The following is an 18,043-nucleotide window of genomic DNA, read 5'->3' as shown; positions in this document are numbered from 1 at the left end:
CTTCCTGTTCTCGGTTTCCTGTATTTTGCCTGGGAGTGACAGAACTTCGGTTGAGTTGATACTTTTCGTTTCCTCCAGGATGCTGATACCCCGGGGAAGGGGAGCCCTTTAAAACGTTTGGCGGGAAAAAGCTTCAGATTTGGTAGGGAGAAACTGGTTTCCCACGTCCACTTGGTGTTCTAACCTTTCACCTTCTCCCGTTAAGCTTGTCTTTGTGCCAGGCCTTGTACGTCCTTGCTCTACAACCGTTATGCTTAGGTCTCGGCGCCTGAAAAAATCTTTGCGTTGGATAAGTGCAGTTCGTTCACAGCCCATTAGAAGTGGGCACAGTCTCCAATTAAAATTGGGAAGCTTTAGGGTCTGTGTAATTAAGCCTTAAACTGCCCCCAGGACGAGATTTGAAATAGTATACCACGCCCACCCTTAAAAAAAAACTTTTCATGTTTGTATAGGGTGTATACAAAATCCACAATCATTTTTTGCCTTTAGGACTTACTGGATAGAACAGTGCTCCTCGTCCCCGCCCCCTCCCCCCAACCCACCCAGGCTGCAGCAGGTACACCCACTCTGCTACGTGGCTCCTAGGCTGAGCAGGCAAAACCAAATAAGATAGACTAGGACTGAATACCCTACCTGTGTGCAATCTAGACTCGGGCCTTGTCTGCCAACACCCGTGTCAAATATTGGCCACGGTTAAGCTGGTTTGTCTATGACCAATTCAGATTATCTTTTTAATTTAAACATTAGGCAAATGTGCTAGCCATAGGTTGAAGATCTTAAGCAATTTTATTTAAAATTCTCCAAGAAATCTGTGGGATTTTTTTTTCATTTTTTTATTCGTTAAAAGATCTGTAAACAACATTTTATACAAATCTTGAGCAATTTTTTTTACAAATATGTTCAGATTTCACAACACTTTACAAAAACAAAATACAACAGACATTAAGGATAGGAAGTGACCTTAGATTGCAGGGATAACCCATTCTTGAAACCAAGCTCACCTCACGGAGGGATAACCAGGATCCACCACAGTAAACCCCCTTAAACCCATTATATAAATATTTATTTATTTGAAAGGCCAAGTGAGAGAGACAGAGAGAGTGAGCAAGAGATACCTGGGCATGGGGGAAATGGATCTTCTATCCACTGGTTCATGCCCCAAATGTCCACAACTGCCAGATCTGGGCCAGGCTGAAGCCAGAAGCCAGGAACTCCATCCTGGTCTCTCACATGAATAGAGGGTCCAAGTACTTAGGTCATCTGCTGCTTTCCCAGACACATTAACAGGAAGCTGGATCAGAAGTGGAGCAACCAGGACTCCAACCAGCGCTCCAACATGGTATGCCAGCTTTGCAAGCAGTGGCTTAACTTGCTATGTCACAATGACAGCCCCATAGTCCATTTTATAAACAACCAGTTATTGTTCCCTCACAGTTGGTATATAAGAAAAGACCAAGCCGGCGCCGTGGCTCAATAGGCTAATCCTCCACCTTGCGGCGCCGGCACACCGGGTTCTAGTCCCGGTCGGGGCACCGGATTCTGTCCCGGTTGCCCCTCTTCCAGGCCAGCTCTCTGCTATGGCCAGGGAGTGCAGTGGAGGATGGCCCAGGTGCTTGGGCCCTGCACCCCATGGGAGACCAGGAAAAAGCACCTGGATCCTGGCTCCTGCCATCGGATCAGCGCGGTGCGCCGGCTGCAGCGGCGGCCATTGGAGGGTGAACCAACGGCAAGGGAAGACCTTTCTCTCTGTCTCTCTCTCTCACTGTCCACTCTGCCTATCAAAAAAATAAATAAAAAAAAAAAAAAAGAAAAGAAAAGACCAACTGGTGAGATATCCAGTAGGAGTCCCATGGGGGAGAGCTGCTTAATCAGTATTTTTTAGGAAGACACAGGCTCAGTTCTATTCCCTGGATCCACATCTGTAGGAATTACATTACATAGCACTCTTCTTAAATGGTATCTGATTCAGATTCATTTCTGCACACCTGAATGGGTTGTAATGACTACACAGTGCAAGTCCATAAACTGTATCACATTACAACTTACAAGTTTTGAAAGTTTGAATAAATATTTTCTATTCCAGTTAAAACCATCAGCAGAAGTTGAAGAAAACAAACTGATGCTTGCAGTAGTATTTATCAATGAAAACTGCACCATCACTGACAACCCTGTTTTCCAATCACCACTACTACTTTAGATGGTAAGGACCTGCATGATTAAGTGGGGTATGTTCAAGAAATGTTCATATTCTGAGTCCAATTTAATTACAGCAAACTTTACAACAATTCTAGATGAATCAAGAAAGTTTCATCTAGGCACCTGTAATTTAAATAAAATCCCTTATCCTCAAAGCTGACAGGTGGATCCAACAGACTTAATGGAAAACTTTTTAAATAACTGTGGTCCCATAGAGTTGAAATTTGCATCTAACCAACTTTCTCTGTAGTTACAAAATAAAATTCCTGGCTTCAATTCTGTATTTGTTGTACAACTTTGGAAAAGTTATCTAACTTCTTTGAATTCCAGTTTCTTCATTAGCAAAACAGAAATGCAATTATCTATCTTAAAAAGCTGATTTAAGGACTGAATAAAATGACATATATACATGTGCCACAGTGCAAGGTACATGGTACACACACGTAAAAAAAGACAGTTCCAATGTCCTTGAGAGGACATTCTCCTCTATTAGCTATAATTCCACAAAGTCCAATGTTGACATGTGAGGGGTAAGATACATAATGTGGAGGAGCTGCAACATGTCTGTTTTTATAGGGTAACAGTAACAGTGCTAACAGGGAGGGCTTCAGATAAGTCAGATTCCCCTTTCCAGAAATTAGATTTAAAAATGAAGCTACCTGATGAGTACATTTCCCAGCCCAGCTCAGACATGCTCTGGGTTGAAAGCTGCCATGATATTTCAATGATGAGAAGTGCATATGGCTAGTGTTCTCCACTTCTGTCCGGCTTCTGCAGGACCTTGAACTCAGCATCTCTCACTCTGCTCCTCTTGGGCTGTTTTTTAAATGCAATACCAAGAATCCTTTCCCTTGTAAAAGACAACTGCCTTCACAAACCAAACACAAAACACAGAACAAGCCCAAGAATCAATTAGAAAACAAAAGTCAAAACAAAAACACTGGTGGCAGAGTAAACAGAACATTGGTTCCAGACTATTCCCAACAATGCTCCAGTGATTACTACAGCAGCATCAGGACAGTCTCTGAGAGCATGACTTGTTCTTTATACTTTTAAATGTCAAGGATTTTGTAGAATACTTCAAGGGATCCTGACCCCTGGAAAAATATCTTCTTTGGCACTCTTTGTTCTATTTAGGATGGAGGCAGTCAATCAAAATTTTCATTTCTTCTGCAGAAATTTCATTTTACTTCCTAAAGGGAGAAAAAGATAATGTGAACTCAATTCATTTTTATTTATTGGATATTATTTCAGGCAAGGAATTAACAAACTAGTTATTCAGAAAAGCCCAAGATTTAAGCTGCCATCTCAAATTCAGTTGACAGTTTAACCACCAAAAACTCCAAATGTCTAATGGTAGAGGTACAAAAGAACCCAGACATTATCTAATCCAGTGGTTTTCAACGCCATTTGTAGGTTAAAAACCACCTGGTTTGCTCCTTAGAGATGTCCTGGATCCCAGATGAAAATATTTTTAAAGTGCCTTGAGGTTGATAATATGCACTCAGAATTGAGAACTACTGATCTAATGTAATTCCATTGTATAAAGATGAAATAATTTCCCAGGACATAATCAGTCCATTGTCCCTTAGTTAAGGACAGGACCTAATTAGGGGCATGTATTTAGAAACCAATATATTTATAGATATCACAGAATATATATTCTTCATTGTACTGAACTAGTCACACCAGTATTCTCATATATCATAATGGATAATTAATTGTAATTGAAAAATTATAAACATTGTGTTTCCTTATGAAGTACAAAAATAGAGATTTGCAAAAAATCCTTATTTTTGCCTCAGTTTCTCTACACATAGTATTAAATTATTTTTTATTCTCTTCTTTATTTTGAAATGGCGAACGAGAACATAAGCTCCTACCCATTCATTTCCCCTGCAAATGCCTGCAATGGCCAGGGCTGGGCTGGGCCAAAGCTGGGAACTCAATCCAGGTCTTCCATGTGGGTGGCAGGAACCCAATCACTGAGCCATCATCACTGCCTCCCAGAGCCTATATTACCATGAAGCTGGAGTGAGGAGCTGGAGCTGGTTACCAAACCCAGGCACTCTCAGGTAGGACATGGAAGTCTTAACTGGCGTCTTAACTGCCAGACCAAATACCTGTCTCTAAAGGAGATACATTTTAAAAATTAATATTTCTTTATTCATTTAATTAATATACACATTGATCAGGAAGGCAGAGACACAGAATTCTCTATCCACTGGCTTTCTCCGCAGATGTCTGTAACAGCTGGGGCTGGGCTAGGCAGAAGCCAGGAACTGGGAACTCAATCCAGATAGGGACCCAACTACTTGAGCCACCACCTGATGCCTTCCACAATGCACATTATCAGGAAGCTGGAATTGGGAGTGGAGCTGGGACTCAAACCCAGGCCCCTGATATGGAACGAGGGCATCCTAAGCATTGTCTCAACTGCTTTGCTAAGCACTCGCCCTGAGAAGACATTGTTAATCTGGATTCTGTGGATAGGCTTCAGGGGAGGTCCCTGAGTGCCCTAAAATTACATGCAAAGTTTATTTGTATGGCATAAATACATTTTTCTAGAGAAAAGCACCATGGCTGTTATAAGACTCTCCAAGGAACATGACCTAGAAAAGATGAATAATCATGATTTGTAAACTTCTATCATGAAGGGATAATCACAGAGCTTCGTTTAAGGAAAACAGCCCCACAGACCATTCTGATAGGGAACCCCAAGCTCTATAAAAGAGACTTAGGTACGAGGGTTGTGGTTTCTGGTCAGCCTAGTTGAGGTTCTACTGGTGGTCTACTTACAGAGTCTGTGTGATGAAGCAAGCTTATTGCAAAGCTTTCTCAGCCACACTTCTCTAGCAGGAAAACACAGCAACTTACCAAGACTTCGCAAAATTTTGTTCATTCCACTGGGCTCAGACTCAGGCAGTGTTTCCAAATACTGATGGGCCCGGACCTCAAACAAACCTAGGAGGAAAACTTGCTGATGAAACTATTCAAAACCCAAGATGAAATCAATTACATTAAACTGTTCTCATTACCAATATATTACTTCTATGGCTAAGCAATATTACAAAATAAATAGTTCCCATAATAAACAACTCAGATTTTGAGGCCTTGAAGCTTTAAACTATTTTTTTTGTTTGTTTCTACTATTTTCAATCATTTCAAGAACTCACCAAATAAAGGGAGTACTTTATGATGGAAACTGACCTTTAACCCCAGTTTTCCGAAGCTCTCGGTCCTGGATGAATCCTGCAAACATCTGAGTCTCCATGAAGAGATCCAGGAAGTGGCGTACACTTCGAGAGGTGTGGGACTTACGGAATGGCTCCCTTTGGAATACACGTTCCCCCTGCTCAGTGACAGTCATGTTCAAAGAATAATGTCCCACTAGCTCCACAAAAAACCTGACAAATGCTTCTGATACCAGACAGTTGAGTGTCACATCTGCTAGAAAATGAAAGAAAGAAAACAGCCTCTAAGATTTGTGTATCTATGAACACCAGCTTTGGTTATGGAAGTTACAGATTTTTAAAGACGGAGAATAAATCCGGGAATGTTCATTTTAGGCTTCCTTGTACTATCCATGACCAACAAAAAACATTTTCTTCCCACACTTATTCCTATTTAAATCTTGTGGCCCTGGTAACACATCGGTGATGTCACCAGAACTGCTATTTCAAAAGCCCCCAGGAAGAACCAGCCACATTTAATCTGCTTTTCTATTTTTATCTTCCTGTGTGCTCCACACTGCATTCGTGCTGATGGCCTACTCATTTCTCTCCTACAAGTATGTGGGCTCCTAATTTCCTGATTCCTTTCCTTCATGACTGAGCATTTCTCTGGCACCGTCCTCCCCTAGAGCATGGTCCTCAGATGACTTTTAGTCAACATTCCCTCCCTTAACGAGCTAACTGGCACAGAGGAAGAGCTCCTCACGTTGATAACTTCCAACCTCAGTTCTCTAGCCCTGGTATTTCACCCTCTATACTTTCAGACTGCCCATAAGTGACTGTGATTTGGCTGTCCCATTAGTACCTACATTCCATTTGTCTAAAACTCACCATGTCAGGCCCCAGTTGGAACCTGGTAAACTATAAATCAATTAAATAAATAAAACATCTCTAAAACCTAATTTATTATATTCCTTACCAAATCAGATTCCCTCTGAACTTTCCCATTTCATATCACACATTATTATTCTATAAAAGTAAAAAATTGTAGCAGGTACTATAAGGTACTTTTGTAAACATACAAATAATAAATCCAGTGAGGTAGGTATTATTTTTCTTTTACAGCTCAGTAAACTGAGGCTCCAAATGATCAAAGAAGTTCATCAGGATCATCTCATCTCATAAATGGATATGCTGGACTCCCAAGTCAAGTGGTTGCTAACTGATACAACAGACCAGGGTACTGCCTTTCAGGTACTAGGATCAAACCTCAGATTCCACTAAACTCCTCCTTTTCCTGCCATATGCAAACAGTCTTCTCCTTCTGCTCCTTCACAAGTCTCTTTTCCACGGGTTCCACCCTGGATCAGGAATCAGGGACCTAGGCTGGGTCAGAGTTCTATCATACAGCAGCTATGGAGCAGGGGGTGGCTTACTTCACCTCTTTCGGCCTTTCCATAACTGTGTAGTGAGGGGCAGCTGATTAGGTGATTTCTAAGGTCTCTCCTGCATTACATTCTGATTTGAATCTAGGTTTCTGTTGTATTTTGTCCAACAGACTTTCTTCTCATCTCTCTCCTGCAATGAAGAACTGATGGTCCGTCACTGCATGCGTCATCATTACTTCCGTCCCACTCTCCCATCCCACCCAGTCACTCACTGCCCCATTCTCCTCCACTTTGCAGCAAAATTCCTTCTAAGAGTTCTCTATACCACTCATATCTACTTTATCGCATCTCTGTCTTTTAATAATTGTTTTTCTGGGGCCAATGCTGTGGTGTAGCGGGTAGAGCCGCTGCCTGCAGCGCCGGCATCCCTTATGGGCGCTGGTTAGAGTCCCAGCTGCTCCACTTCAATCCAACTCTCTGCTATGGCCTGGGAAAGCAGAAGAAGATGGCCCAAGTCCTTGGGCCCCTGCACCCACGTGGGAAACCTAGAAGAAGCTCCTGGCTCCTGGCTTCCAATCGGTGTAGCTCTGGCCGTTGTGGCCAAATGGAGAGTGAACCAGCAGATGGAAGATCTCTCTCTTTCTGCCTCTCCTTCTCTCTCTGGTAACTCTGACTTTCAAATAAATAAATAAATCTTTTAAAAAATTTTTTTTCTGTAAATTCCATTCTTCATTACTGTTACATATTCTTTTACACGTATGAATATGTTACAAGGTTAACAGTGAAATGAATATCCAGCCATTTACCACAAAGCTTAGAAACTGACTGTGACTGGTATTTTGGAATTCCCTATGTTATTTCATCTCAACAGTACTCTAATTCTACTCTCCAACAGAGAACCTGGAATTCTATATTTATCATTTCCTTGCTTTACATTACAGTTTCAGTATACACACATGCAACTCCAACAACATACTGCTAGGTTTTGTGTCTTTGAACATTATATAAAAGATCATGTTGCAGCCTGGCATTGTGACATGTTAAACCGGCATCCCACATGGGTACAGTTCATGTCCCAGGTGCTCCACTCCCAATCCAGCTCCCTGCTAATGCATCTGTGAAACAGCTGAAGATGGCCCAAGTCCTGGGGCCCCTGCACCCACATGGGAGACCCAGAAGCAGCTTCTGGCCTGGCCCAGTCCTGGCTGTTGTGGCCATTTGGGGAGAGAACCAGTGGTTGGAAGCTTGTGCTCTCTCTCTCTCTCTTTTAAGATTTATTTATTTATTTGAAAGTCAGAGTTACACAGAGAGAGAAGGAAAGGCAGACAGAGAGAGGTCTTCTATCTGCTGGTTCACTCCCTAAATGGCCACAACAGCCGGAAGTGAACCGATCTGAAGCCAGGAGTCAGGAGCTTCCTCCAAGTGCTTGGGCCATCTTCCACTGTTTTCCCAGGCCATAGCAGACAGCTGGATTGGAAGTGGAGCAGCCAGGACTCAAACCAGCGCCCATATAGGATGCTGGCACTGCAGGTGGCAGCTTTACCTGCTAAGCCACAGTGCTGGCCCCTCTCTCTATCTCTCTTCCTCTCCCTCTCTTGTTGTAACTCTGTCTTTCAAATAAATAAATAAATATTTCAAAAAAAGATTATTTTCTGTGGCAACTTTTATTTTTAAAGTTTCAAATTATTTTTAAATAATAATATATTTTTAAAATTATTTGAGAGGCAGAGGAAAGGATAGAGAGAGAGATAGAGAGAGAGAAACAGAGAGAGAGAGAATGAGCATCACTCTTCCCACCCCTTACCCCAATCCACTAGTTCACTCATCAAATGCCTGCAATCACTGAGGATGGGCCAGACCAAGGCTGGGAGCTGTGAATTCAATCCAGGCTTTCTGTATGAGTGGCAGGAATCCAATTATTTAAGCCATCACTACTGCCTCTTCAGAATGCTGAAGTTAGGAGCCAGGAATCAATTTCAAGCAATCCAATGGACCATCTTCTGCTGCTTTCCCAGGCACATTATCAGTGAGCTGGATCAGAAGTGGAGCAGCCAGGACTCAAACCAGTGCCCATATGGGATGCCAGTGATGCAGGCAGAGGCTTAACCCACTATGCCAAAGGGTCAGCCCCAAGGAAGCTGATTTTCAAGGTGTATGCAGTCTAAACCACTTTTTAAAAACAGATTTTAGCAGAGCACTGGGCAGTCAGTAAATATTTACAGCAATAACCTTAAACTTTTGGCCCATTTGTACCTTGTGAAAAGTTCCGCTCCTGAGCTAAGATTTCATTTCGTTCTTCCAAAATTTGCATCAGGGCAGCCTGAAGTTTAGATGGTAGAATTTCATCCTCATCAGATACCTTAAGGGAAAAAAAGCTGACATTTTGTATGGGCTCTAAGGGAGAAAATCTCAAGTATGTACTAGTTAGGTTCCCAAAATTCCACACATGACATTGTATATATTTTGGCTAAAGAGTCAGGTTGAAGTATCCTAACTTCCCCTACATGGAATAGATCCATGTTGTTTATAGTATATATATATTTAACTATACTTAAAAACATATGTAGTTTAGAAAATTTTCTGGCACTTTCCCAACGAGTATCTCTCATCTATAAGTCTTATGCTACACTGCAAAGATTACCTCTAAACAAAGGGTGTTTGAAATGTGATGATCTAATTAGACGTCTGAAAAAAGGCAAAGTCCTGGGAAACTTTTCACCCTGGGTCAGTGCTTACAAATCTATACACGGTCTACATGCAGAGGACTGCTCTAAAAGGACTTTACTAATAACTCTTCCTTATGACTTCAATGTGCAGAAGGAACAACTTATTTTTTGTTCACTGTTTCTTGTACAAATTTTTATAAACTTTTAATATATCTTCATGCATACTTCTACTCTCCCCCACACAGACATACGCCCCATTACATGATTAAGGCCTCAAGGCTTATACTATGTCTTAGTCATCTTTAGATTCCGACTTCCTACCAGAATATCTAGAAATAATTGGTGCTTAATAAATGCTTTTAGACTCAATTGAATTAGAAGTCTACCAGGTCAACCCATCTGGAATTGAAGGGAGGATTACTTCTTTTGAGAATGACACTTATCTCTTTCCTCCTTCCTTCTTTGGATTAAGCAGCTATAAACCTAAGCCAAAATTTTCAGGTCCATCTTGTATGAGTAGCCACAGTGTCAACTCAGGTAAGTGTAGAACCTACAAGCCTCACCTGAGTCATCTTCTCTAAGTACTTTCACATATTTTCTGTCCAATTATCAACACAGACTTTTCTCCTCAAACGTTATGTAATCACCTCTTTTGTCACTCACCTCCTGTAAGAACTTGTCTGCACAGAGATCAACTATCAGCACCTATGGAACAAAGGAGACAAGCAGGTTCAACCAGAGACACTCACAAACAAACACATTAGGCACTGCTGGATCAGGAAGAATGCTTTGATTCTTTCAGCAATGGGAACAAAATCAACTCAAAGTTGTACCCTATCTTAAAAGTTAACCCATCAACACAACAAGTTGCATGTTTAAAAAAAGATAGTATATACACCAATAGATTAAAAAAGACTAAAAAATATAGACAAAATGCACTTTGTGGACTTTATTTTGGAAGTGATTCAAACAATTAAAAACTTGTAACACAACTGGATATCTGAACACCAAATTTTGCTGACAGTAAGTAATCATTATGTTTTTTAGTGATGGTGGTTTTATATTTACATTTGAAAATGCCCTTACATTGTTATAAACATTCATATCGCAATATTTAGAGGTACAGGTAAAGATTAGCCATAATGTGATAAGTACTGAAGTAGGATGACTGGCACACAAGGATACATTTGATGTTTCTTTTCTTTTTTTTTTTTTTTAAGATTTCCTAATCTTCCATTCTTCTTTTACAACTTTTTTTTTTGACAAGCAGAGTTAGACAGTGAGAAAGAGAGAGACAGAGAGAAAGGTCTTCCTTCTATGGTTCACCCCCCAAAATGGCCGCTACGGCCAGTGCGCTGCACCGCTCCGAGGCCAGGAGCCAGGTGCTTCCTCTTGGTCTCCCAGGCGGTGCAGGGTCCAAGCACTCGGGCCATCCTCCACTGCCTTCCTGGGCCAAAGCAAAGAGCTGGACTGGAAGAGGAGCAGCTGAGACAGAATCTGGCGCCCCAACCGGGACTAGAACCCGGGGTGCTGGCATTGCAGGCGGAGGATTAGCCTAGTGAGCCATGGCCCTGGCCTACAATTTTTTTTTTAAAGATTCATTTATTTATTTATTTGAAAGACAGAGTTACACAGAGAGGAGAAGCAAAGAGAGAGAGAGAGGGAAGAGGTCTTCCATCTGATGGTTCGCTCCCCAGTTGGCCGCAATGGCTGGAGCTGCGCCGATCCAAAGCCAGGAGCCAGGCACTTCCTCCAGGTCTCCCATGCAGGTACAGGGGCCCAAGGATTTGGACCATCTTTGACTGCTTTCCCAGGCCATAGCAGAGAGCTGGATGGGAAGTGGAGCGGCCGGGTCTTGAACCGGCGCCCATATGAGATGCCGGTGCTACAGGCCAGGGTGTTAACCCACTGCACCACAGCGCCAGCCCCTATTTATTTTCCTATGTTGAAATTTTCCACAATAAAAAGTTTTTTTAAAAAGTTAACACAGCAGAGTAGTGGGAATGAACAATCTTTCCAATAAGTGGTACTTGCACAGGTGGCTATAAGTACAAAAAAAGAAATGAAATTATCTCACACACACACAAAAAATCAAGTCCCAGGTGGATTTAGAGACAAAAGGAAAAGGAAAAATAATATAGCGGTTAACGTAGGAGGACAGTTTCATTAACAAAAACTTAAGCAGCTCACAGGTAAACAACAGACACAAAGAAAAAGGCTGATAATTTTAATCTCATTACAATTAAGAAATTCTATACATTAAAAAACCCCACTTTGGAAAATGAAAATGCAAGTCATTTACAAAATGGCTGCTAACTAGATTATAAAATGTCAGCTTACAAATCATTAAGAGGGTGGAGAAGGCATTGTGATGCAGTGGGATAAGGCACTGACTGCAATGCTGTAGGTATCCCATTTCAGGCTACCTGTTCACATCCTGGCTGTTCTGCTTCCAGCACTGTTGGAGGGAGCTGAAATGGGCACAACTGCTTTGGAAAACAGACTGGCTTGACTTGAAGATAGGCTTACCCTATGACTCAGCAATTCAATGTACAAGTATATACCATAAAACCATATGCATATATGTACCAAGGATCATGTATTAGAGTATTTATGGAAGCATTATTCATAATAACCCCAAGCTGGAAATAACCAACTCAAATACTCATCAACAATATAAGAAATATAAGAAATATAAGAAAACTGTGGTACTTTCACAATGCAATATCAAACAAAACTAGAATGATCCAACTACTGTTAAACTCATCAATATGGGATTAATATTACAGACATAAAGTTGAGCAAAATAGGCTTGACCAAAAAATACACACACACACACACACACAGTCCATTTATATTAAGTTTACTACCAGACAAAACTGAATTAATGTTGTTTAGGGAAGAATGCCCACATGTTAATAAAGAAAAACAAATAGATGAATATCCTAAATATCAAGACAGAGGTTACCTTTTGTGGAATATGGAGGAGGAAGCAGAGATTAGAAAAAGGCATGGTAGGGACTTCAACCATGCTGTACAATGCTTCTACATTGCTGTAGTGTTTTTACCCCATTTCCTTGCTTGTTGTGTAACTGTTCATTTTGTCATAATTTACCTTTGTGTACATTTTGTTTGGGGCACTTTTCAACATGTGTGCTATATTTGAAACAATTTTTTAAGTGAATCCAGAGTTTTTATATTTGACTTAAAAAAAAATGGACCTACCCTTCAGCATAACACAAGAGTGAGTCCATGGTTCACTACCATAAATAAGACAGAACTTTGGATTTGTGTGTAGCATAGTTTTTCTCACTTAAAAATACCAAAAATATGACTGCATAATATATTAATTATAATAATATCAGCATTCACTTAAAAATTCCACCACTCATAAAAGACCACTTATTTTTAGTTTTCAGTGTTCCAATATTTTAGCATTTCTTCCATCTCACCTCTTCAATGGGTAGGTCCTGGAGCTGTGGTAAGGAGCAAGATAGGATTCCAATAAGGAATGGGGTAGGTGAGCAGACAATGTCGATCATAGATGCTGGTAGGACTGGGATGTAGGTGTGCTGCCAGGTGAATGGATACAGCGTGGCTACCACAGCATGGCCACATTTTGACAGGGTGCTAGCCAGGGAAGAAAGCAAACAGTGTCACATACAGAACAGAATATGGAAGGTGTTTCAGATAATACATTACAGAATTAGAGCAGTCTCCCCTTCACTGAGAATCTTATGTTCAAAGTCCCCCAGTAGATGCCTGAAATTGTAGATAGTATCAAACCCTATATATTTGTTCATGTTTTTTTCTATACATACCTATGAGCAAGTTTATTTTATAAATTAGTAAGATATTAACAACCAATAATAGAATAATCTTAAAAACACCATAATAAAAGTTATTTGAAATATACAAATTTGTTTTTAGAATTTTCTGTGTAATATTTTTGGAATATAGTTGACCAGAGGCAATTAGAACTGCAGAAAGCAAAATCTGAGGTAAGAGGGGACTGCTGTACAACCTGATGCTGGTTAGGGATCGGAGGTGACAACTATATGAATATCCATTAATTTCTAATATTTTACTTTACTGAAAATGGGTTTTTTCTTTTCTTAAAGATTTATTTTATTTATTTGAAAGACAGAGTGACAGAGAGGTTCACTCCTCTAATGGCTATACTGGTCCTAGAGGAAGCCCTGAGTCAAGAGCTTCATTTGGGTCTCCCACATGGGTGGCAGGGACTCAAGTATTTGGGCCATTTTCTACTGATTTCCCACATAAGTAGGGAGCTGGACTGGAAGCAGAGTAGCGAGTAGCCAAGACTTGAACTGCTGCTCTGATATGGGATGCTGGTGTCACAAATGGCAGCTTAACTGGCTGTGCCACGTTGCTCCTTTTTACTGAAAATATTCAATATCCAGCTCTTCATTAAAATTTATCATGCCAAAAATTAGCATGTATTCAGAAAAGCAATACCCATCTTTAATAACAACTTAAGCAAAAATGTATTTAGAAAGAAAATCTTGGGAAGGCATTTGGCACAGCAGGTAAGATGACACTTGCCACTGGAATGCCTGTATCCCACATCAGAGACCTAGGTTTGAGTTCTGGTTCCACTCCTCATTCGAGCTTCCTGCTGATGGGTACCCTGGGAGAGGAGCAAATAATGGCTCAAGTAGCTGGGTCTCCCCTATCCATGTGGGAAAACTAAACTGCCTTCCTGGCTCCTGGTGTGGGCCTTGCTCAGTCCTACCTGTTATGGGCCTTTGGGGAGTAAACTGGTAGATGAGCAATCTCTCTTTATATCTCTGTGTGCCTTTCAAATAAATAAATGAAAATGTTTAAAAAGAAAATTCATTACAATCCAAAGAAGTCATTGTTACAGTCTAATGCAGATGGCTTCTTGATTATTTACGATTCAGAATTACCCATGTTACTGCAGCATTACAGGTAATTGAGAGATCAGACTAAGCTTACATTTTTTAAAAATATGCCCAAATTTTTTTTTAAAGATTTTTGTATTTGTTTATTTGAAAGTCAGAGTTACACAGAGAAGGAAAGGCAGAGAGAGAGAGAGAGAGAGAGAGAGAGAGGGAGGTCCTCCATCCAATGGTTCACTGCCCAATTGGCCGCAATATCCAGAGCTGCACCGATCCGAAGCCAGGAGTCAAGAGCCTCCCCCGGGTCTTCCATGTGGGTGCAGGGGCCCAAGGACATGGGCCATCCTCCACTGCTTTTCCTGGGCCATAGCAGAGAGCTGGATGGGAAGTGGAGCAGCTGGGACCTGAACCAGCACCCACATGGGATGCTGGCGCTTCAGGCCTGGGCGTTAACCCACTGCACCACAGCGCTGGTCCCAAAATATGCCCAAATTTTAAAATATGCCACTAGTATGAAATGATATATTTCACTTGTTTAATCTTACCTTAGGCTGTTGGCAACAAAGATAACCCTCCGCTCTAAAAGGAGAGAGGCACAGACCCGGATGAGATGACATACACTCAGGCACTTAAAGAGGCATTCAAAATCGACATGCTCCAGTCGGGAGTCTAGTGGTCGGCAGAGTTCAATAGACTGAAATGTAAGAATTTTAATCAGGGGTGCTGATGTTGGAAAACAATTTCTAATGACTGATAACACTAATGGATCCTGTGTCATTCTCTTACAAGTTATTAACTGTTACAAGTTAAGAGTCTACTATAAAGAGTCTGTAAAGTCGTTTATACTAATCCTTCTATAAACTTCTGGCTCTTTATTCTATCTGACAAAAAATATGTATAATCTTCATTTATCACATTGAAATTGTCACTACAAAGAGGCTCAATCCACATATGGTAGAAAATCTGAGTTTTTAACCCAGGATCAATTACATATCTTGCAAACCAATTGGATATTTCTCCAGTGTTTTATGGAAATAAAACATTCTTCACAGTTTATGGAAAAGGGACAACTATGCCATTAAACTTTTGGAAACTCTGCCTAACAGAATAAGACCTGCTTTTTAGTGGCTAACACACTTTGTAAAATGAATTAACTTACCCCATCTCCAGCCCCAGGGAGGTAGCTCTTAACTGTGATGGTGCGTCCAGGGGCTGGGAAAGGAGCTTCCATGACACTTCGCATGAATGGGTAAACAAGCGCTGGAGACATTTCTCTTCTCTTCTCGACTTCATCCAGAATCTACACACAGAAGATCTTTTATTAAGGGTTCAGTTAAAAACTATAAAAGAATCCTATTACAGGAACTACCAACCTTGATGTATAAGCTTGAACATGACACTAAAAGGATTTAAAAGATAAGCTTCTGCAACCAACACAAGTTCATTAAAGCATTATATCTCTTGGGGTATCTACACCATCAAGAAAAATTATTAACATATTTCTACTTTAGGGCTGGTGTTGTGGTTAAGTCGGTTAAGCCACACTTGTAATGCTGGCATCCATATCAGAGTACTGGCTTGAGTTCTGCTGCTGCACATCTGATCCAGGTCCTTAAAGTACCTGGGAAAGCAGCAGAAGATGGCCCAAGTGCTTGGGCCCCTGCATCCACATGGGAGACCAGGATGAAGTACTTGGCTTCCGGCTTTGGCCTGATTCAAACCTGGCTGCTGTGGCCCTTTGAGGAGTGAACCAGTGGATGAAAAATCTCTCTTTTTTTGTCTGTCATTCTGTCTTTCAAATAAATAAATACAAAAATCTTTAAAAAAGTCAACTTTGTTGTAGAGGAAGAGTCCTTTTCCATTTCACTAAACAAAGGCAAAGAAGGTGACACTGACAATGATACTCTGCAATGTGAGGTCTAGGAAAGATAGGAGCCAAGATACGCTTCTGGTTGTGTTCTCCCTTAAGCCAGGAGTTTTAGCAAAACAAAATGAGAATGATGAAGCAACAGCATCTGGATTAAAGATCTATATTTAGGCCTTTATAACTATAGTTCTTAATCTGCCAGTGGGCACCTTTCTAAAGTAATATGTTAAAGTCTGTGGCACTCAACATTGCTCACTGAAGTCATCAGCAACAAAAATTCCTCCAGGCTCAGAAGGTACAGCACTTTTCATATAGCCTATTCTCCACTCACCTTTGAGAAAAGATTGAAGCAGCCAAGGCGACTGACCATGCAGTAAACCTCAGGGAGTCGCTTTCCTTTTCCTTCTGGCTAAAAGGAAAACCCAACACAAAACATGAAACAGCACAAGTTTCTGCTAATCTGGACTATTAATGTTCTTTAGTATATAGAGCAGGAACCAAGGCTATCCTTCTCAATTAATAATGAAAGATGGGAAAAGTGATAAAACTGATAGCATGATCTATTCAAGTTCTGGCTGTCTCACTTCCGACCCAGCTCCCTGCTAATGCACTTGGGAAAGCAGCAGAAGACGACCCAAGTACCTGGGCCCCTGCCACTCTTGTGGGAGACCCAGATGGAGTTCTAGGCTCCTGGCTTCAGCCCTGGCTGTTGTGGCCATTTGCAGAGTGAACCAGTGAATGGAGGATCTCTCTAACTCTGCCTTAAAAAAAAACAAAAACAAAAACAAAAAACAAACAAACAAAAAAACAAGCAAGCAAATTGGAATACTCTATGGTTAACCCCCATCTAGTTCTTGCTGTTTAAAGCTAACATAGCTTCTTTAACACAGAGATCACTGAGTAGCCCTCAAATTCAGAGGCTTAGATAGTATTTCTGAAGTTCTTTGTCTAACTTAATTCTTTTACCAACTTTGTAGCACAAGTCTGGTACTTACCAAGAGCTTCTTACAGTAACCAAACCATCGACTCCCATCTTCACCAGTCAAGACAAAGGAGAATGTCTCACTGAAAGAATTTCCAATAGTTATTTTGAGAACAACCACTTATGATATTCCTCATGAAAAAAAAGTTGAAAATTAAGGTCCAACAGAAGTCAATTTGTGATAGAAGAGAAGGTGTTTATATATTTATTCCAAGTCACATTCCTGCTCAGGAATATCTAGCCCTTGAGAGTATCTTGCCTTGTACTGGAGTGAGGGAATATGTAAGGAATAAACTAGAAATCCCACTGCCTCCTTACTTTTTTATCCATCCACTCTAGCTATTAATCAAGCCTATCTTTCTCCTGCTGAATTCTAATTTAATCAAACAAATAAGTAAGCTATAAAGAACTTTGATGTTTGATGTTTCCCTTCCAAATTCTTTATTTAGTTATAGGAGACCGTATGGAACAATGATAGGCAAAGATTGTATCCTTAACACATAAAAATCAATAGGGGGGTCGGCCCTCTGGGGTAGTGGTAAAGCTGCCACCTGCAGTACCAGCATCCCATATGGACACCAGTTCGAGTCCTGGCTGCTCTACTTCCAATCCAGCTTTCTGCTATGGCCTGAGAAAGCAGTAGAAGATGGCCCAAGTCCTTAGGTCCCTGCACCCACGTGGGAGACCTGGAAGAAGCTCCTGGCTCCTGGCTCCTGGTTTTGGATCAGTGCAGCTCCAGCTGTTGCAGACAACTGGGAAGAAAACCAGTGGATGAAAGACCTTTCTCTCTCTCTGCCTCTGCTTCTCTCTCTGTGTAACTCTGACTTTCAAATAAATAAATCTTTTTTTTAATCAATATGAAGAATGTCAATTGATTAGAAACATGGG

The 18,043-nt window shown here is 40.9% G+C and overlaps 1 protein-coding gene and 1 long non-coding RNA gene across 13 annotated transcripts in view; one reads left to right on the top strand and one right to left on the bottom strand.

Annotated features, from left to right (window-relative positions):
* The first annotated feature begins 5 nt into the window (after positions 1 to 5).
* LOC138850570 (uncharacterized) lies at positions 6 to 7,462 on the top strand. Its single transcript, XR_011390510.2, has 4 exons — positions 6 to 142; positions 2,084 to 2,200; positions 6,495 to 6,623; positions 6,928 to 7,462. It is a non-coding gene; the product is annotated as an uncharacterized LOC138850570 (long non-coding RNA).
* Positions 764 to 18,043, bottom strand: part of DENND2C (DENN domain containing 2C) — a 79,318-nt gene continuing 62,038 nt past the window's right edge. For 5 of the 12 annotated variants that reach the window (XM_089300110.1, XM_008264627.5, XM_089300108.1 and 2 more), the window contains 10 exons: positions 17,169 to 17,238; positions 16,505 to 16,582; positions 15,466 to 15,606; positions 14,852 to 15,000; positions 12,876 to 13,053; positions 10,087 to 10,128; positions 9,011 to 9,116; positions 5,407 to 5,646; positions 5,074 to 5,160; positions 764 to 3,389 (listed from right to left, as the gene is read on the bottom strand). In XM_089300110.1, the coding sequence (XP_089156236.1) occupies positions 3,358 to 3,389; positions 5,074 to 5,160; positions 5,407 to 5,646; positions 9,011 to 9,116; positions 10,087 to 10,128; positions 12,876 to 13,053; positions 14,852 to 15,000; positions 15,466 to 15,606; positions 16,505 to 16,582; positions 17,169 to 17,238 (1,123 nt within the window). In that variant the 3' untranslated portion in view covers positions 764 to 3,357. Of the gene's footprint in view, positions 3,390 to 5,073; positions 5,161 to 5,406; positions 5,647 to 9,010; positions 9,117 to 10,086; positions 10,129 to 12,875; positions 13,054 to 14,851; positions 15,001 to 15,465; positions 15,607 to 16,504; positions 16,583 to 17,168; positions 17,239 to 18,043 lie in introns of those variants that run through there. The other 7 variants (XM_089300112.1, XM_002715749.6, XM_089300109.1 and 4 more) reach the window with 2 other exon arrangements.

The sequence above is a fragment of the Oryctolagus cuniculus genome, chromosome 7 (genome assembly GCF_051225735.1).
Source record: "Oryctolagus cuniculus isolate XC-2025 breed Fujian yellow rabbit chromosome 7, ASM5122573v1, whole genome shotgun sequence".
Lineage (NCBI taxonomy): Eukaryota > Metazoa > Chordata > Mammalia > Lagomorpha > Leporidae > Oryctolagus > Oryctolagus cuniculus.
Note: the sequence above shows the minus strand (reverse complement) of the source record. Positions and strands in the feature narration are given on the sequence as shown.